The following is a 16,063-nucleotide window of genomic DNA, read 5'->3' on the forward strand; positions in this document are numbered from 1 at the left end:
ATTTTACTCTTTCCACTTAGTAAGATATGGTAATGCCTATTCTTTTAATCTACCAAGGACAAGTTAGAGTGTATTGTGAAATTTTAAGATTCATAGGTAAAAGTGGTTCGTTTAGATTACATGTGAGAGTGTAAGTCTCCGCCTTAAATAAATTTGTAGAGCATATGGAAACCTTGAGAATTGAGGACCCTTTACCATATAGCATGCATAGCCTATAAGGTGATTGAGGAGCAACATGATATATCTGGAGGGATGTTAAATCATGTGAATCAATCACTTAAATAAAACCCTTTCATCATAACTGATAGCTTTTTGCGTTAATCCCAACAAAGTAACAATGAGATTTGAAGAATCTTAATCGTCGTTAAACTATACAATCAAAAACCTTTTATTTTCAGCAACAAACTCAACTGTTTTGCATAATCAAATCAAACATGCAAACTCCCCTAATTTTATTTGCTTTTTAATTATCTATTTTAACAAGTCTAGTTAGTTGCCTATTTGAAACGACAATCCCATGCCGACGATCTTACTCACAACTTTATTACTTCAAAACAGTATGGTGTACTTGTCAAATTTAATCATCAAATTTTTGGCATCGTTGCCGAAAATTGTTGATATTTTCGACGAGGTAATTTACTTTACTTATTAATTTAAGTATTTGTTAGGAATAAGTTAGCTTTTAACTTTCCTATTTTCTAGTATCAGAGGTAGTTTAAATTTTTGTTAGCAATAAGCTAGTTTTAAAACTATCCTTTTTATCAGGATAGTTGTTATTCAATTTGTTTTTTTTTTTTTTTTTTTTTATATCTTTTTAGGGTAGATTTTATAGATTGGACTTTCCTTTAGTTAATTTTAGGTCAAATGCATCTAAAGGTCCTTTAAGTTTTTCGTTTTTTCCAAAGTGTTCCTTTAAGTTTCAAAAGTCCCAAACAAGTCCTTTAAGTTTCAAAAGTCCCAACAAGTCCTTTTAGTTTTTGAATCGTTTCAAACAAATCCTTTTAGAGGATGATGATGAAGATCAGATGATAGCAACAAAGAGCATTATCCACCATTTGCTATGCCTAAAAAAGATGACTAATTTTAAGTGGGTGTTAGGAGCCAGATTTGATATCAAAGATGAGTTTAAGGAAACAATTACCAATTATGCTATCTACAATAGGGCTTGTTTGAAACGATTCAAAAACTAAAAGGACTTGTTTGAGACTTTTGAAACTTAAAGGACCACTTTGGGAAAAACGAAAAACTTAAAGGACATTTAGATGCATTTGACCTTAATTTTATCTGTAATTAGGACAGTAAAATAGAACAATATATTTTCATTTCTAAAATTGTACTATTATGATATTTTAGAATTCCTATATATTTTAATTTTATTGTAAGTTATTTAGGACAGTATAAAATAAGAATATTATGATATTTTTTCCACCTTCCTGAGAGTTTCCTCGAGTTGTATCATTGTGTGGAATAGGTTAACAATACTTGAAAAATGGAAGCAAACCAAGAGACACCAAGGATAACAAACACATCTGAAATGCCAATTGAAACTACTCCTCGACCTCTTGAAAGATGTAGAAGTAACAATTCCCTTCGTGGCAACATTGAAGAAAGATCATATCAACCCGAATTCACAAAGACAAAACTAAAGCTTATATATGGGCAGCGACATATCTTCCTTGGTAGCCGAGGGTGTGTGTTCGATCCTCATACGCCCTCCTTTTTACCATTTGAGCGAAAATTGTTTGTTTTCTTCTTCAGAGGTTTCCCTTATCATTTCAAGATTCTCTCCTTTTCAACCTTGAACTAATATGACTGTGCACATAACTTGGGATGACACGCTGACTGTATAAAATTGCATATTTGGTACATTGAGTTGAATTTTTTTGTCATATGATGAGAAGATCCTTTCCCTTTGCTTTTTATGTTAAGGGTTGTTTATGAGAAACTACCTGCATTTTGTGATCCTTACAAGTCAATTTGTCATTCTACCAACATCAAGAGGTTGTCAAGAAATAAAATTGGACAAAAAAATATTCAAGGGGATTTTGTTGGAAATCAAACCGCAAAACCAACTAAACAAGGACTAGAAACTAATGTTGAGGAATTACCACATCATAACTTGGTGAAAAAATAATGGTTCTCCTAATAGGAAAAATGTGCAACCTGTTATTGGTTTGCAAAATAATGGATATAATGCTTCTTATTCGTTTCATAATTTTTCATCATTCAGAACTATAATTCGTCTTTTGGGATTTGTCCCTTATATATAACGAAAGCATAAAATATAAATAATAATATAAACTTTGATGGTCATCGAGATTTTGATGTGAGAATATTTACTAAGGTGGAATGCTCACATGACATGTTGATTAGAGATATTTAACATTAATTTCAACTTTTTAAATGGCTTCTTGCAACTCTTAAGTTCTAAAAATTATTTAATTGAAGTTAATAAAACATGACATTTTTATTTATAAAAGGAAGAAAAACATTTTGTTTAAAACATGCAAAGGAGGAAAAAAAAGGCTCAAGTTGTCATGTTTGTTCATGATTTGATTATCTGTATTTATCTATTTATTGTTATAACCACTAGAAGTATGTCACATTTTACACCATTTTTTAACTTTCCTAATTTATTTTATAGAATATTTTATCACCTATTAGTAACATTTTTTATTTTTTTTTACAATGCAGAAACTGATATTCGCTGCCGTTTTTACTATGATTGTCCGCGACTTGAATATCATTTCTGTGAGTGCATTGAAGATTTTTGCGCATACATAAGATTGAATTAGTAAATTTTAAAAATAAGGGTTAATTAAGTAAATGAACTCTAAAAATATGTAAAATTCTATTTTTAGTTCTTATAAAAAGAATCTTACTTTTAGTCCCTATAACATTTTGCTATAGTATTTGTAGGGATAAAAAATGCTAATAGAAGTTTTTAAATGGACTCAAAATGCCGATGAAATTTTGTACATGAACTATAAATGCTGACTTTTTGAAGGACAATAAATTATGATTTTTTCGTAAGGACTAAAAACAAATTTTTAGATATTTATAAGGACTATTTACTTAATTAATTCTAAAAAATAAATATGTTACCTCCAAGTGAATTTTTTTTTATTTTTACATCATAATGTTTGTTGGGTCATATCCGGCCCTAGTTTTTTAGAGAGAGAAACTCCAACTTCTCTCTAAATTTTATTTCTCTTTCACTCGTCGAGGAGGAGTGGTTTTAGGTCATTTTTTGACCTAAAATCACCCCTTTGCATCCTTTTTCTCTTTTCTTTCAATTTAAATAAGTGATTTTCACGTATATCAAGTGCTTTCTTTTGTACTTTTTTCGTGATTTCGTCGTCTGTGTGCGACGTTGTGTTGTTCGTCGTCTTGTGCGGCGTTGTTTGATTTCGCGTCCTGTTGCGGTGTTTGTTTAGCTCATCTTGAAAGATCAGCTTTAGTCAATCACAGATTCAATCGATGATTTGGACGCCGACGTTGCAGATCCGAAATCATGAGTATTTTGGTGATTTAGATTTCATTATATTTTTTCATAGGTATTTTGCCGCTATATGCTATTAACTTGGATGTTGTGAGTTTGTTCGCAGATTCATCCTTTACGACAGTGTAATGATCAAACAATCATGATGTTCAATCAATCTCATTAAAGAGTGAATCAAAACATCTTTCATCCATAATCGACTGTGAATTTCTTCTTCTTTTTCAATAATGCTAGTTTCAATTTTCTTCTTCTTGTTCAACTGCACTATACGACAATTTCAATTTTACATTGTTGAGGTTAACTTAAATTCAGTTTAAGTAGGTTCATGTAAACTTAGTTTACGTAACTTACTTAAACTTAGTTTACATAACCGACTTAAACTAAGTTTACATGTACATACTTTAACTGAGATTACGCAGAATCATTGAACAAGGTTGAACTTTTAGATGTACACTTAAACTCAGTTTACATGACTTACTTAAACTGAGTTTACATGACATATTTAAACTAAGTTTAAGTAAGTACACTTAAACTCAGTTTACATGATATACTTAAACTAAGTTTACATGACCTACTTAAACTGATTTTACATGACCTACTTAAACCGAGTTTAAGTATGTACACTTAAACTAAGTTTACATGACCTAGTTAAACTAAGTTTACATGACCTACTTAAACTAAGTTTAAGTATGTACACTTAAACTCAGTTTACATGACCTAACATGACTTACTTAAACTGAAGAGGGGTTTTGGGGTGTACCGAGAAGAAGGAAGAGGCTTTTTAAAATTAAATTTTATGAAAGGGTAATTTTGTTATTTTGGGGTGCAACCAGGATTAAACAGGGTGTGATTAGAAAAACTCACTAGTCAATCTATATTGATTGGATTTGTCGATTTTCAACGGTGAAAGTGTATTTTTTTTTCTTCTTTTAAACAACCAAAGATTTTGAATTAAAATATTGACGATCGTCTTTATTCTAAAATTAGAGTATATATATTATGTTTTGAAAGCATTTTCCAAAAATAAGGATCTGAATCAATGCCTCATTTTATAAATTACTTTCCTATAATGAGTTTTCTAATCAAATCATACACTTTGTAAAACATGAAACAATGTACAAGCATTCATTTCTTAGGGCAATATCATTTACAGTAGTACACATTATAAAGTAGAGAAAATAAACAAGTAAGACTCTACAACCAAAACTTCAAAGCTGATTTTAAACCCTAAATTGAGATAACAGGGTGTGAGATCCACCAATGGCATCAAGACAAACTTTCTCCAACCACCAATGCAGTCACCTCCCTTCCATGTGTTCAACATCATCACTATTTCCACAACTAAGATACTAAGAAAGTCTAGAGCATCCAGATTTTCACATGTAAAATAGATGGTCATGATCTAAAAACAACATACGTACAAAAACACAACATGCATGCAAGCATAGATGACATGGTAAATAGAAGGTTTTTCACATGAGAGTGACGCCAATCCTAGGTATTTCACATGCATATGGTTCATGAATTAACCACTATGTAGAGAGTCGTACAAAATTGGGGTAGCTCTCTACATAAGGGTATCCCGGACAAAATGTGACTCCTCTAGAATTTCATCTTAACATCTTTCAAAATGTGTTAAGTCCTCTAATGACCTTAAACACGACAAAAGTAACTCTGAAGAAATTCTTATTCATTAGAGACTTTTCTTTCTAACAATTTTTCTGCTCAAAACATTTTCTGACATTTAGCCAAGAAATTTTTCCTTAGAACATACTGTTCTCAAGACATTTTAAAGGTAGAAATGATCTTAAAACACTTCTAGAACAAATGATGTTCATATGAATATTCTTGTTTTCAAAATGTTTTCATAATTTTCTAAAAACATGTTCAAAACGACAACATATAATTTGTTTCTCTCAAAAATTTGAGAAAGTTTCCATTGTTCATACAACATTTAAAAGAGCTATAGACTCGGTCACCATGTACAAATTTGATTTAAAATTAATTAGTGCATTCAATAACTCAAGACAATTAACATAAATTTTGTCGTCAGTCACATTTCGAGTTCGATTCTAAGGGCCTGTTTGAATTAGCTTATTTTAGAGCTTTTATAAAACAGTTTATGCAAATAAATAAGTTTTTATGTATTATTTATAAATTTTTTACGTAGTTTATGAAAAAACCATTTATGAAGATACAATTTTCATTAGTGAAAGTTTATAAATTAAAATAAAAACTTATATATTTACATAAGCTCAAATCAAACGAGGTTTAAAACCTTTAAGCAAAAATCATAACTTAATGAATTCACGTCTAAATACCATGTACCATAGGGCCATTTCGAAGATTTCAATGAGGTGAATCCATTGATCAGATCATATCAGCATGAAGACACACAAAAACTAACCATTTTACCCTTTTTGGTTCGGCTAATACGAAAACTACACCAAAATTATTATTTTTTGTCAAAAAAACCAAATCAATACATTAGTAGATCTTCTCAATATAAGAATATCCATGTAAATAAAATAACACTTTGACACTTTTCCAAGATCATCAAAATTTTGAAAATACTCAGAATCAAATTTTTCTTTAGGATATATTATTACTTAAACCCGATCTAAAATATTAATAAGGAGGAAAATGGAAAAAAAATCCATTCATAATAAAAAGTAGGCTTCAAGAGGGAGATCCATTTTCTTTTCAAGCTAAACCATATAACCACTAAATTATAATGGAAACAAGAAATATATTCTTCCAACAATTATCCCTTTAGCTTTTTTTTTTTATTTTATTTTTTTTATTGAAAGGAATTTGTACTCAATATATACAAAGTCTACCTAGAATCAATATTTTTATTTCGTGATAAAAATGTGTATTTGATGGCTTATCAACCAAGACTTTGTTTGAATTGCTTATGGTATTGGAACCGTGATTTTGGACTCTTTAAAACTAATGACTTGATGAAAAATAATGGTTAAATTAATAGGCAAAATGTGCAATCTATTATTGGCTTTCAATGGCTCTAATGTTTCGGTTCATTATTTTTCATCATTCATAACGGCTGTTCCTCCTGAGTTTTGACCCTTGTATATTTTTTTTTGTTTACAAAATTTTAGGGTGAGAGGATGGTGCCCCAGTCCAAGGTAGGGAAGACCTTCGGGCTCAAAGAGCACTTACAAAGGTATTGACATTGACCCTTGTATATAATGAAAGGCTAAACTATAAAAAAATTTTTTTTTTTTTTTTTTGATGATTATCAAGATTTTTATGTTTGATATTTTACAAAGGCTAAAGGGATCAATTGAGTACGCTAAAGGATATATAGTGTATATTTATTAGAGACATTTAACATTTATTTTTATTTTTTTATGACTTCTTGTAACTCCTAAATGTTAAAAACTATTTAGTTGAAATTAACAAAGTATGAAATTTTTACTTATAAAAGGATAAAAACATTTTGTTTATTACATTCATAGGAAGAAAAATAAAAATAAGGCTCAAGTTATCATGTTTGTTTATGATTTGATCCTTTTTATTTCTCTAATTCTTGTTGTAACCGGCATAAGTATGTCATTTTACAAATTTTTTTTTTATTTCTTTTAATTTATTTACTTTTTTGAAAAAATCAAACTTACCCATTAAAATTGGTTCCTTTTAAACTTATCTTACATAATATTTTATCACTTGTTAATTAACATTTCTTCTTTCTTATATGAAGATGCAGAAGCTGATACTTCATGTCATTCTTTCGATGATTGTCCGTGGGTTGCACATCATTATCGCGAGTGCATCGAAGGTTTATGTGCATACCGGATATTGTATTAGTTAATTTTGAAAAGAAGAATGTTAGTGTCACTCACTTTTGAATACTTTCTTAATGTACTAACACTTTATATTGGTTCTATTTTCAAAGTGTAGACTCATAATAATTTAACCGAGTGAATATTAAAAAGAATATTCAAAAAAGAGAGTGTTGCTAATACTATTCGAAAAGAAAATAAAGGTCAAATATGTTTTTGTTTCTATAAAATGGAGACTTTCTAAGTTTAATCTTTAATATTAATAGTTTTCTCAATTTGTTAAGTAAATTTATACCTGTAGTTTTAGTTTCTGCCAAAATCAAACTTGTTTAATCATTCATTTATTTAAATTGATAATTATTGTATTAGTTAATTTATATAATGATGTTATCATGGAACTATGTGTCAATATTTTTTTTTAACACTTATAGCTTAGTTCAAGATTCGATTTATATTCTCCTACCTTTCAATTTTCATGATAACATCATTGTATATGTTAGTTTTTTTTTTTTTTTTAAAGTCATTGTATATGCTAGTTTAATAAATATTTTTTGTGCTTTTACGTTTTGTATGAATCGAGAGATCCATTGAAAGAGCCGAGTTAAAATTTTTCTTTTTATAAAAATAAAATGATATTCATTTATTTAAATTGATATAGTACGTTAGATACAATAACATGTATAACATTGCTAAAACGTAGATGATGAATATTCAAACAAAACTCAAGACATTCAAGTTAATAGCATACAACGACAAAATACCTACAAATAATATGATAAAATCTAAGTCATCAAAATACTCATATTTTACAATTTGCAACGTTGATACTCAAATGATTGATCGAACATAGCAACAAGAAACGAAATCAAATAACACCACATAAGATGACGAACAACGCAATGTCATACTCAACTATGAAATAACGAAAAAAGACAAGAAAAAACTTGTTATATTTAGAAACCACTTATTTAGATTGTAAAAAATGGGGGAAAAAAGAAGTGCAAATAGGTGATTCTAGCTCAGAAAATAACTTAAAACCACATCTCTTTAATGAGTGAAGGAAAAAGAGAACTTAAAGAGAAAATATAGTTTCTCTCACTAGACTAGTCAAGAATGGTATATAGTCATGGTTAAACTAAAATGTCAAAAGTTCTTACAAATAATTTATTACACATAGGATGTTTGTAATTTAGATTTTTAATATATGGATAATGCTAACCGGTGTCCTGAGCATTGGTTAAGGAAGCCAAAAGAAAAAATTTTAAGTAAAAAATAATATTTTTTAAGTATTTAATGCATTGATTTCAACTTTGAATGTAAATATTACTCTTTTAGATCATTTAAGTATTTAATGCAAATGTTACTATATTTGACTTATTAACTAGTGCCCCAAGAGCACCAACTTAGACAAAGTTTATATCCAAAAGACCAAAACTATAGTAATTTAGATATCATATCTTTTATAAAGAAATGAAGATGATATATACTCCATATAGGGATGACAATTAGACCCAGGCCCGATGGGTATCCGCAAAAATTACCTGCAATGGGTAGGGTAAATCCCCGCTTTCATGGGTATGGGCATGAGTCCGAGTAATTACCCGCAAACTTAAAAGGGTACGGACACGGGTATGGACACTATACTACCCATCCCCGCAACCCGCACATATGTATTTATATAATATAATAAATAATTTATATATTAATTAATTAACTTACTTAACTATTTAAGCTTAAATCTAAACCTAAAAATTGCTTATTATAGTAACCTAAACCTAGCCTTCTGCTGCGTTGAATCTCTTCCGCCTGCCTGCATTTCGTTGTTTTTTGTTATCCATCTCTTCTGCTTCCAGGTAACTATTTCTTGAATCTTATACTTCTAAAGGGATGACAATTTGATCCAAGTCTGATGGGTACCTGCAAAATACTATGATACATATTGTTTTTTATTTGGCTAAATACTACGACTCATTATTTTATGGGTTGATTTGAAATTTTTTGGATCATAATTTTATTTCAATTGTGGGTTTTTTTTTATTATCTTTTCATAGTTAAAATGCGGGTAATTGGTGCGGGTATGGGCACCTAAGTGCCCATAAGGTATGAGGAAGGGCACTAAAGTTGTTGCCCACGAGGGTACGGGTTCGAATACGGATATTTTTTACAAACGCGGGTATGAGAATGAGTACTATAGTACCCTACACATTGCCATCCCTAACTCCATATCAACAAAGATAGTCAACCGCAAGACATCAACTTCGACTATTATATTGAATTCATAATTTAATATGGTAGTTTTGAAACTTAAGAATGGGGCAGATGCAGGATGTAACTTTGGTGTGGGTGGTGTGACTCCTTTCAAGGTCATACCGCTTTTTCTTAGCCGTCGGTGTTGAGCTGCCGTTGATGGTGTTTTGTCACCTTCACCCTCACGGGTTGACGTGTTGCTTTTCAAACAAAATTGGTGCTTTGATATTTCTCCGGTAGTTGGTTTCAGTGGGGTCGTTCAGTTTAGTGATGTCTTCACCACAATCTATTGGTTTGGTTGAAACCCGAGAGGACATGGTTGTTCGATATCCTCTGTTTGGTTGTTTCTTGCCTCTAGATTATGATCCTTTTCAGATTTGTGAGATCTGTTGTGTTAGATAAAACTAAGGCTTAAATGTTATTTTGGTCCATTAACTATTTAATTGGTATTGCTTTGGTCCTTTAACTAAAAAAAAGATTGTTTGAGGATTTTAAGTTTTTTTTAGTCTCGTTTTGGTCCCTTCTGTTAGGTTTCTGTTAGGGTTTTAAAAAAAATTTAACTCCTGAACACGTGTCACCTTGTCATTGGCTCTGAGTTTTTTTTTTACAAAAAAAAATTATTATTATTTTAAAATATATAGGCTTAAATATGCAAAAGGTCCCTGTAAGTTCGCATGTTTTTGGTTTTAGTCCCTGTATCGTTTTTTGTTCTAAAACAACCCTTGTAAGTTATAAGCATTTTGGTTTTAGTCCCTGCCGTCATAATCTGTTACAAAAACGTCTATGTGGCAAACAGAGGATGACTTAACGACGTGTGACGTGGCAAATAACACTGATGTGTCGTTCTATATGCTGAGTCACAAAGTTAAAAGGACCTAAATAAAAAAACCAAATTCGCAAAGGGACCAAACCCAAAAATTCATATAAAACTTCATCTTCTTCCTTCCTTCCTCTTCTTCATCATCTTCAACACACCATTATCAAACTTCATAGAAAGCCCATAAATTCATTAACAAACGTCAACATCACTGCACTGGAAATCCATCAAAAATTTATTTGAAAACCCTTTTTAGGTTAACTAAAAGTAAAATCAATCAAAATATTCATCAAACTACATGAAATCAATCAAACTTCATCAAAAAATTCTATGCAATTGGGTGGAATTAAGCCGCTATCAAGAGAGCCATACTTTCATGTGGTCCTTTCAAAAACACACCTTAGTCCCCGTTATGGAATGGTAATTTCATACTTGGTTTTACAAAAGGAAGAAATTAAAGCATATAGTATCACACTTTGTGCAGAACAATACTATCATTTTCTATGTTGATGGGTCACTTTGTCCAACCTAATTATTACATCTATTGTTTGATATTTTTTTCTCATTTGTATCATTTTCGGTGGCTTCTAACAAGTTAGATCTTATATTAAGATGACAGATTTGTGGCCACTGATTTTAGCACCTTTCGTTTGATGCTTTGAAAGATATTGGATTGTTGTTTCAGAAAGATCCATATGTCTGTATCATAGAAATCTTCAGCAAATTTTAGTATACAAGACATTTTCATGTTTGTAGAGGTTCATATCCCTTTGTAATTGTTGTGCCTATATATTCAAGGAAATCAGAAACATAATCTGTTATAGATGAAACTAAATTCTGTTACATTCTATTATGAAACTATATTTTGTTATCCTCTGTTTTGATGAAGATGTTGATTGATTTTACTTTTAGTTAAGTTAAAGGGGGTTTTCAAAGAAATTTTTGTTGAATTTCTAGTGTAGTGATGTTGATGTTTGTTGATAAATTTATGGGTTTCTATGAACTTTGATGAAGATGTGTTGAAGATGATGAAGAAGAGGAAAGGAAGGAAGAAGATGAAGTTTTCTATGAATTTTTGGATTTGGTCCCTCTGCAAATTTTGTTTTTTGATTTTGGTCCCTCTAAATTTGCGACTCAGCAAATGGAATGATACATCAGCGACATCTGCCACGTCACACGTCGCCATGTCATCCTCCGTTTGCCACATAGACGTTTTTGTAACTGATTATGACGGCACGGACTAAAACCAAAATGCTTATAACTTACAGGGGTTGTTTTAGAATAAAAAAAGATACAGGGACTAAAACCAAAAACACGCGAACTTACAGGGACCATTTACATATTTAAATTTAAAAAAAAAAAATCCCAAAGCCAATGACAAAGTGACACGTGTCACCTTGTCATTAATTCTGGGATTTTTTTACAAAAAAATTAAATATATATATATTAAAAAATATATTTTTTTTTACAAAAAAAAAAAAAAAATCTCAGAGCCAATGACAAGATGACACGTGTCCACACTCAACGTTTTTTTTTATTAAAACTAACAGAAACCTAACAGAAGGGACCAAAACGAGACTAAAAAAAAACTTAAAATCTTCAAACAATCTTTTTTTTAGTTAAGGGACCAAAACGATACCAATGAAATAGTTAAGAGACCAAAAGAACATTTAAGCCTAAAACTAATAAAAACTTTAACCTAAAAATCAAATTTTGAGTTAATTTTTTGCGGAGAAACTTTTTATAATGATTTGAACAAGTCTTTAAAAATCATTCAAAAAAGTAAAAGTTTAAACATAATTAAACAAATTTTAATTTAACAATGACTAAAACTACATGATGAAATTTTTTATAGGAACCAAAACATGTAAAAAAAATTATGAGGACTATAGAAATGAAATTTACTGTATTTATAATGATTAAAAACTTATTTAACCTTTAATTTACTAGACAAATTTTAACACTGTTATTTTCGACACACCAAAAGTTTAGTCTTGGGTCCGCCTGTGGGTATCAACCTTACATGTGGAGGTGGAGGAACATTTACATGGTCACAACTCCAAATAATTTTTATTTTGACACACACACAAATGATAAAAGGTAAAAGAAAAAAAAACTTACATAATATGTTATTTTAAATAGGTTTAAATAAGTTTTTGATCCCTACAAAATTTTCAAACTTTATATTTTGTCCCTTTAAAAATTTTCAATATTTTTTTGATGATTCAAATATTTTTCCTCGCTACTTTTGGTCTTTTCTTTGAAGTCAAATCATGTGTTCCCTTCAGATTTTTAAATGAACATTTGCATGAAAATTTAAAATTTTATAAGAATCTATATAAAAAAAATTTAATTAAGAAATAATAAGCTCTTGGGGACTAAAATACAAGTTAATTAGGAAAAAAAACATAAGCACTTTTTTATAAGCCAATAGCAAAATGACATAGAAATGAATAGTGTCCAACTAAGTTGGAACTATACTCTTATTTGTTGTCAATTGCTCATAAATATTATAATTACATAAAAACAGGGGGACATAAAACCTGACCCAGTCAATAACCTTAACGGGCAAAACAAAAAAAAAAGATCCACAAAGTGGATTCAACCCTAAAAAATTCTAACAATTAAGCGCGGGTCTAAAGTTTAGCGAATGAATCAATCGTTAACATGAATCGGATCACGTACCATCAACTCTCGCAACAGCGACATCAAGCATTGGCAACTCTTTCGAGTCCATATAGTCCCATGTCAGTCAACAAGAAGACTGGTATACCCGAGAATGGTGTATGAATCGACTGTCAACACAGAGAGATTCAAGAACCAAAATCCCCTGCAACGAAAGCAGCAGCTATACTGACGCTTTCGAGTCCAAACCAAGCAAGAAATATCTTCATTAAAACTGATCCCAAGCTTTGAAACTGGACATTAAATCCGCCCGCCAACACGGTTTCAGATTCATCAGTCCACCACTCACCGCGACAACATTAACTCTCAACGGCCGCCTAAATTAACCATCCAGAAGAAAGGCCATGCTCTTTCGAGCTAAAACAAGACCAGCGAAGTGAATGCAATATGGAGCAATAGAACAACAAGACACAACCAACTTTTCTAGAACCACCAGAACTGTCACCACCTACAGAAGAGTAGCGGCCATTTTTACAGCAACCATCACAACCACCGTAGAACCGTGACGACAGTTCAAAAGCTACATGTGCGAAAAGATCACCACCACCACCACCAGAAGGCAGGTAGCGACAATTTGAAAAATCAAAATAATCCGACCACCGCAGCGGTGCCGACAGTGGTTTCTAGAAAACATATTCAGATTGAAACTGAATTCTAAGAACGAACCAGAGAACCCCAAACTTCCGACAAACCACCGACGAAGGATCGGGGCTGAGAGGCGGTGTGGACAGCTAAACCATCGTCACACCACCATCCACCGTCATCTACATCTTGAACAACGAAGATTTGGATTGAGAAGGAAGGCGGCGCAGTGCAAACCTAGAGAGAAGTCAGAGAGAGTACTTTTTAGTGAGAGAGAGGAATCAAAACGTAGGCAGCGCGGTCTTGTTAAAAAATTCTAAACTTTTGCAAAAGAGGATTATATAATTAATTATACATGATTGCAAAAATAAATTATATTTCTTTGAATAATACACACAAGTTGACTTAAAAGGGTAACAAAGGTGGTGACGAAATTTATTTGGTGACTAAAATATGAAGAAAACTTTGAGTAATTAAAAATGAAATTTGAAAATTTTATAAAAATAAAAACATATATAACATCTTTTTAATCGAGTAATGTAGTTGCTAGAAATTCACATTTTTAAGATAAATAGGTGTGATGTTTGTGGTCTAAACCCCGAGTCTTACATGTATCCTTTAATATTCTTACCAACTAAGATAAGTTGACGAAGAGATACATATCTAACCTTTATTAAATTATAAGTACATTTATTTGCGTTTTAATGCATTTTATCTTTGCTTGTGCTATTTCTCCATCACCTAAAAAAATCATTTCTCCAAAATATGTATATCTGATATAGGCTCAGAGAGGAACTACAAATTTTGATAGCGGGTTCGAAGTTTCACCATATTAATTGGTCACATCAGTCTTTTACCATCTAAACTTACTGTAATGTTAATCTATAAGATCTTGTTTTTACATGTTACAACAACTTTTAATTAATAACAATATAACAGAAGATCAACAACATAATCCAGAAAATGAAAGTGATTTAGATGATAAGAATCTAACCAAATCTAACTAAGCAGCTTTTGCTGATAAACCTGTAAGATAAGTAAAGGAAAGTTGATGCAAGATTTCATCCAGATCTTCAAGATCATCATCACCTTTCATCTCCACAAAATCATTCTTTCTTTGACTTTGTGCACCTTTTTCTTGATTTGCATGCACTGATCTTTGCTTTCTCATATCTTTTCTTCTACGGTCATGATCTGCCATCCTACACCATCAAATTCAAACATATATCAAAATAAGAGTATATAATTATCAATAAATTAAAAAAAAATAGAAAAAGAAGAGAACAAGTGAGATCATAGATCAAAAGAGGTGTTAAATAATAAATTAATTAATTTACTCTTTGGAAAGAGCAAGAGGGTTGGTGATTCCAGAAAGACAGAGAGGAACTCCATGAGTAGCACGAAGGTTTAACATGGACTGCATTTTGGTTTGTTTTGTTTTTTCTAGGTAAAGGAAAAAAGAATGGGAAATAAAGGAGGAAAAAGAGATAGTAGATAGTACTGTTCTTTCTTTCTATTGTCCTATCCACTGAGCATTTATGCCATAAGGGTGATAAAGTCAAGTCATGTAGTAAAATTATTTAGGGTAAAATATGTCATTTCTTTATTTTTATTTTTGGGGACCGGGAAATTATTGGTGCTTTCCTTTCCTTTTCTATTATATTTTGTTAAATTATTTAGACGCACAAATAAATAAATAAATAATAAAATGATATAAGAATTAAATAATAGAATGATATATATTTTCGTATGTATCTAAATGATTTTTATTAAGTGTTATGACCAAGGATGAAGTCAGAAATTTAGCTTATGAGGACCAAGTTGAAAGTATAAGTTACTTAGGGATGATAATTGGATCCAGGCCTAATGGATACCCGCATAAAATATCCACAATGGGTAGGGTAAAATTCCGCTATCATGGGTCTGGGTAATACCCACGAATTTAAATGGGTATGGACACGGGTAAGGGTACTATACCGTCCAGCCCCGCAACCCCGCATATACATATTTATTTAATATCATAAGTAATTTATTTATTTTTAGTGTATAATTAAATAATTAATTTAGCTATTTAAGCCTAAACTAAAACATAAACCAATAAACTACTTGATACAGTAACAACTCCATTCTGCCGGTGTACAATTTTTTAGAGATATTTTGAATTTTTGAATTTGACTAAATACTACGATTCATATTATTTTATTAGTTAATTTTAAAAGATTTTGATCATAATTTTATTTCAATTGTGATGTTTTTATTGTTTTTTCATAGTTAAAGTGCGGATAATGAGTGCGGGTATGGACACTTAGATACCCATAGGATATGGGGAAGGACACTAAAGTTGTTTCCCATGAGGGTACGGGCACGGGTACAGGTAATTTTTTAAAATGCGGATATGGGGATGGGCATTGTAGTACCCTACCCATT

General features: G+C 30.9%; 1 protein-coding gene and 1 long non-coding RNA gene across 3 annotated transcripts; one reads left to right on the forward strand and one right to left on the reverse strand.

The window, feature by feature from the left end:
• The first annotated feature begins 6,934 nt into the window (after nucleotides 1-6,934).
• LOC11405618 (uncharacterized) lies at nucleotides 6,935-7,580 on the forward strand. The gene is made up of 2 exons (XR_003011122.2): nucleotides 6,935-7,070; nucleotides 7,224-7,580. It is a non-coding gene; the product is annotated as an uncharacterized lncRNA (long non-coding RNA).
• Nucleotides 7,581-12,768: 5,188 nt separating this feature from the next.
• LOC11405619 (uncharacterized) lies at nucleotides 12,769-15,167 on the reverse strand. 2 transcript variants are annotated; one of them, XM_024782710.2, is made up of 3 exons: nucleotides 14,974-15,167; nucleotides 14,631-14,838; nucleotides 12,769-13,873 (listed from the first exon to the last, which is right to left on the reverse strand). In XM_024782710.2, exons 1-2 carry the CDS (start codon nucleotides 15,057-15,059, stop codon nucleotides 14,640-14,642), a joined length of 285 nt encoding a protein of 94 aa, XP_024638478.1. In that variant the 5' UTR covers nucleotides 15,060-15,167; the 3' UTR covers nucleotides 12,769-13,873; nucleotides 14,631-14,639. The 2 variants fall into 2 exon arrangements, with proteins under 2 accessions (XP_024638478.1, XP_003606464.1); XM_003606416.4 differs by lacking the exon at nucleotides 12,769-13,873 and having other exon boundaries at nucleotides 14,379-14,838; nucleotides 14,974-15,166.
• Nucleotides 15,168-16,063: the final 896 nt, after the last annotated feature.

This window comes from Medicago truncatula, chromosome 4 (genome assembly GCF_003473485.1).
Source record: "Medicago truncatula cultivar Jemalong A17 chromosome 4, MtrunA17r5.0-ANR, whole genome shotgun sequence".
In the NCBI taxonomy this organism is placed as follows: Eukaryota; Viridiplantae; Streptophyta; class Magnoliopsida; order Fabales; family Fabaceae; genus Medicago; species Medicago truncatula.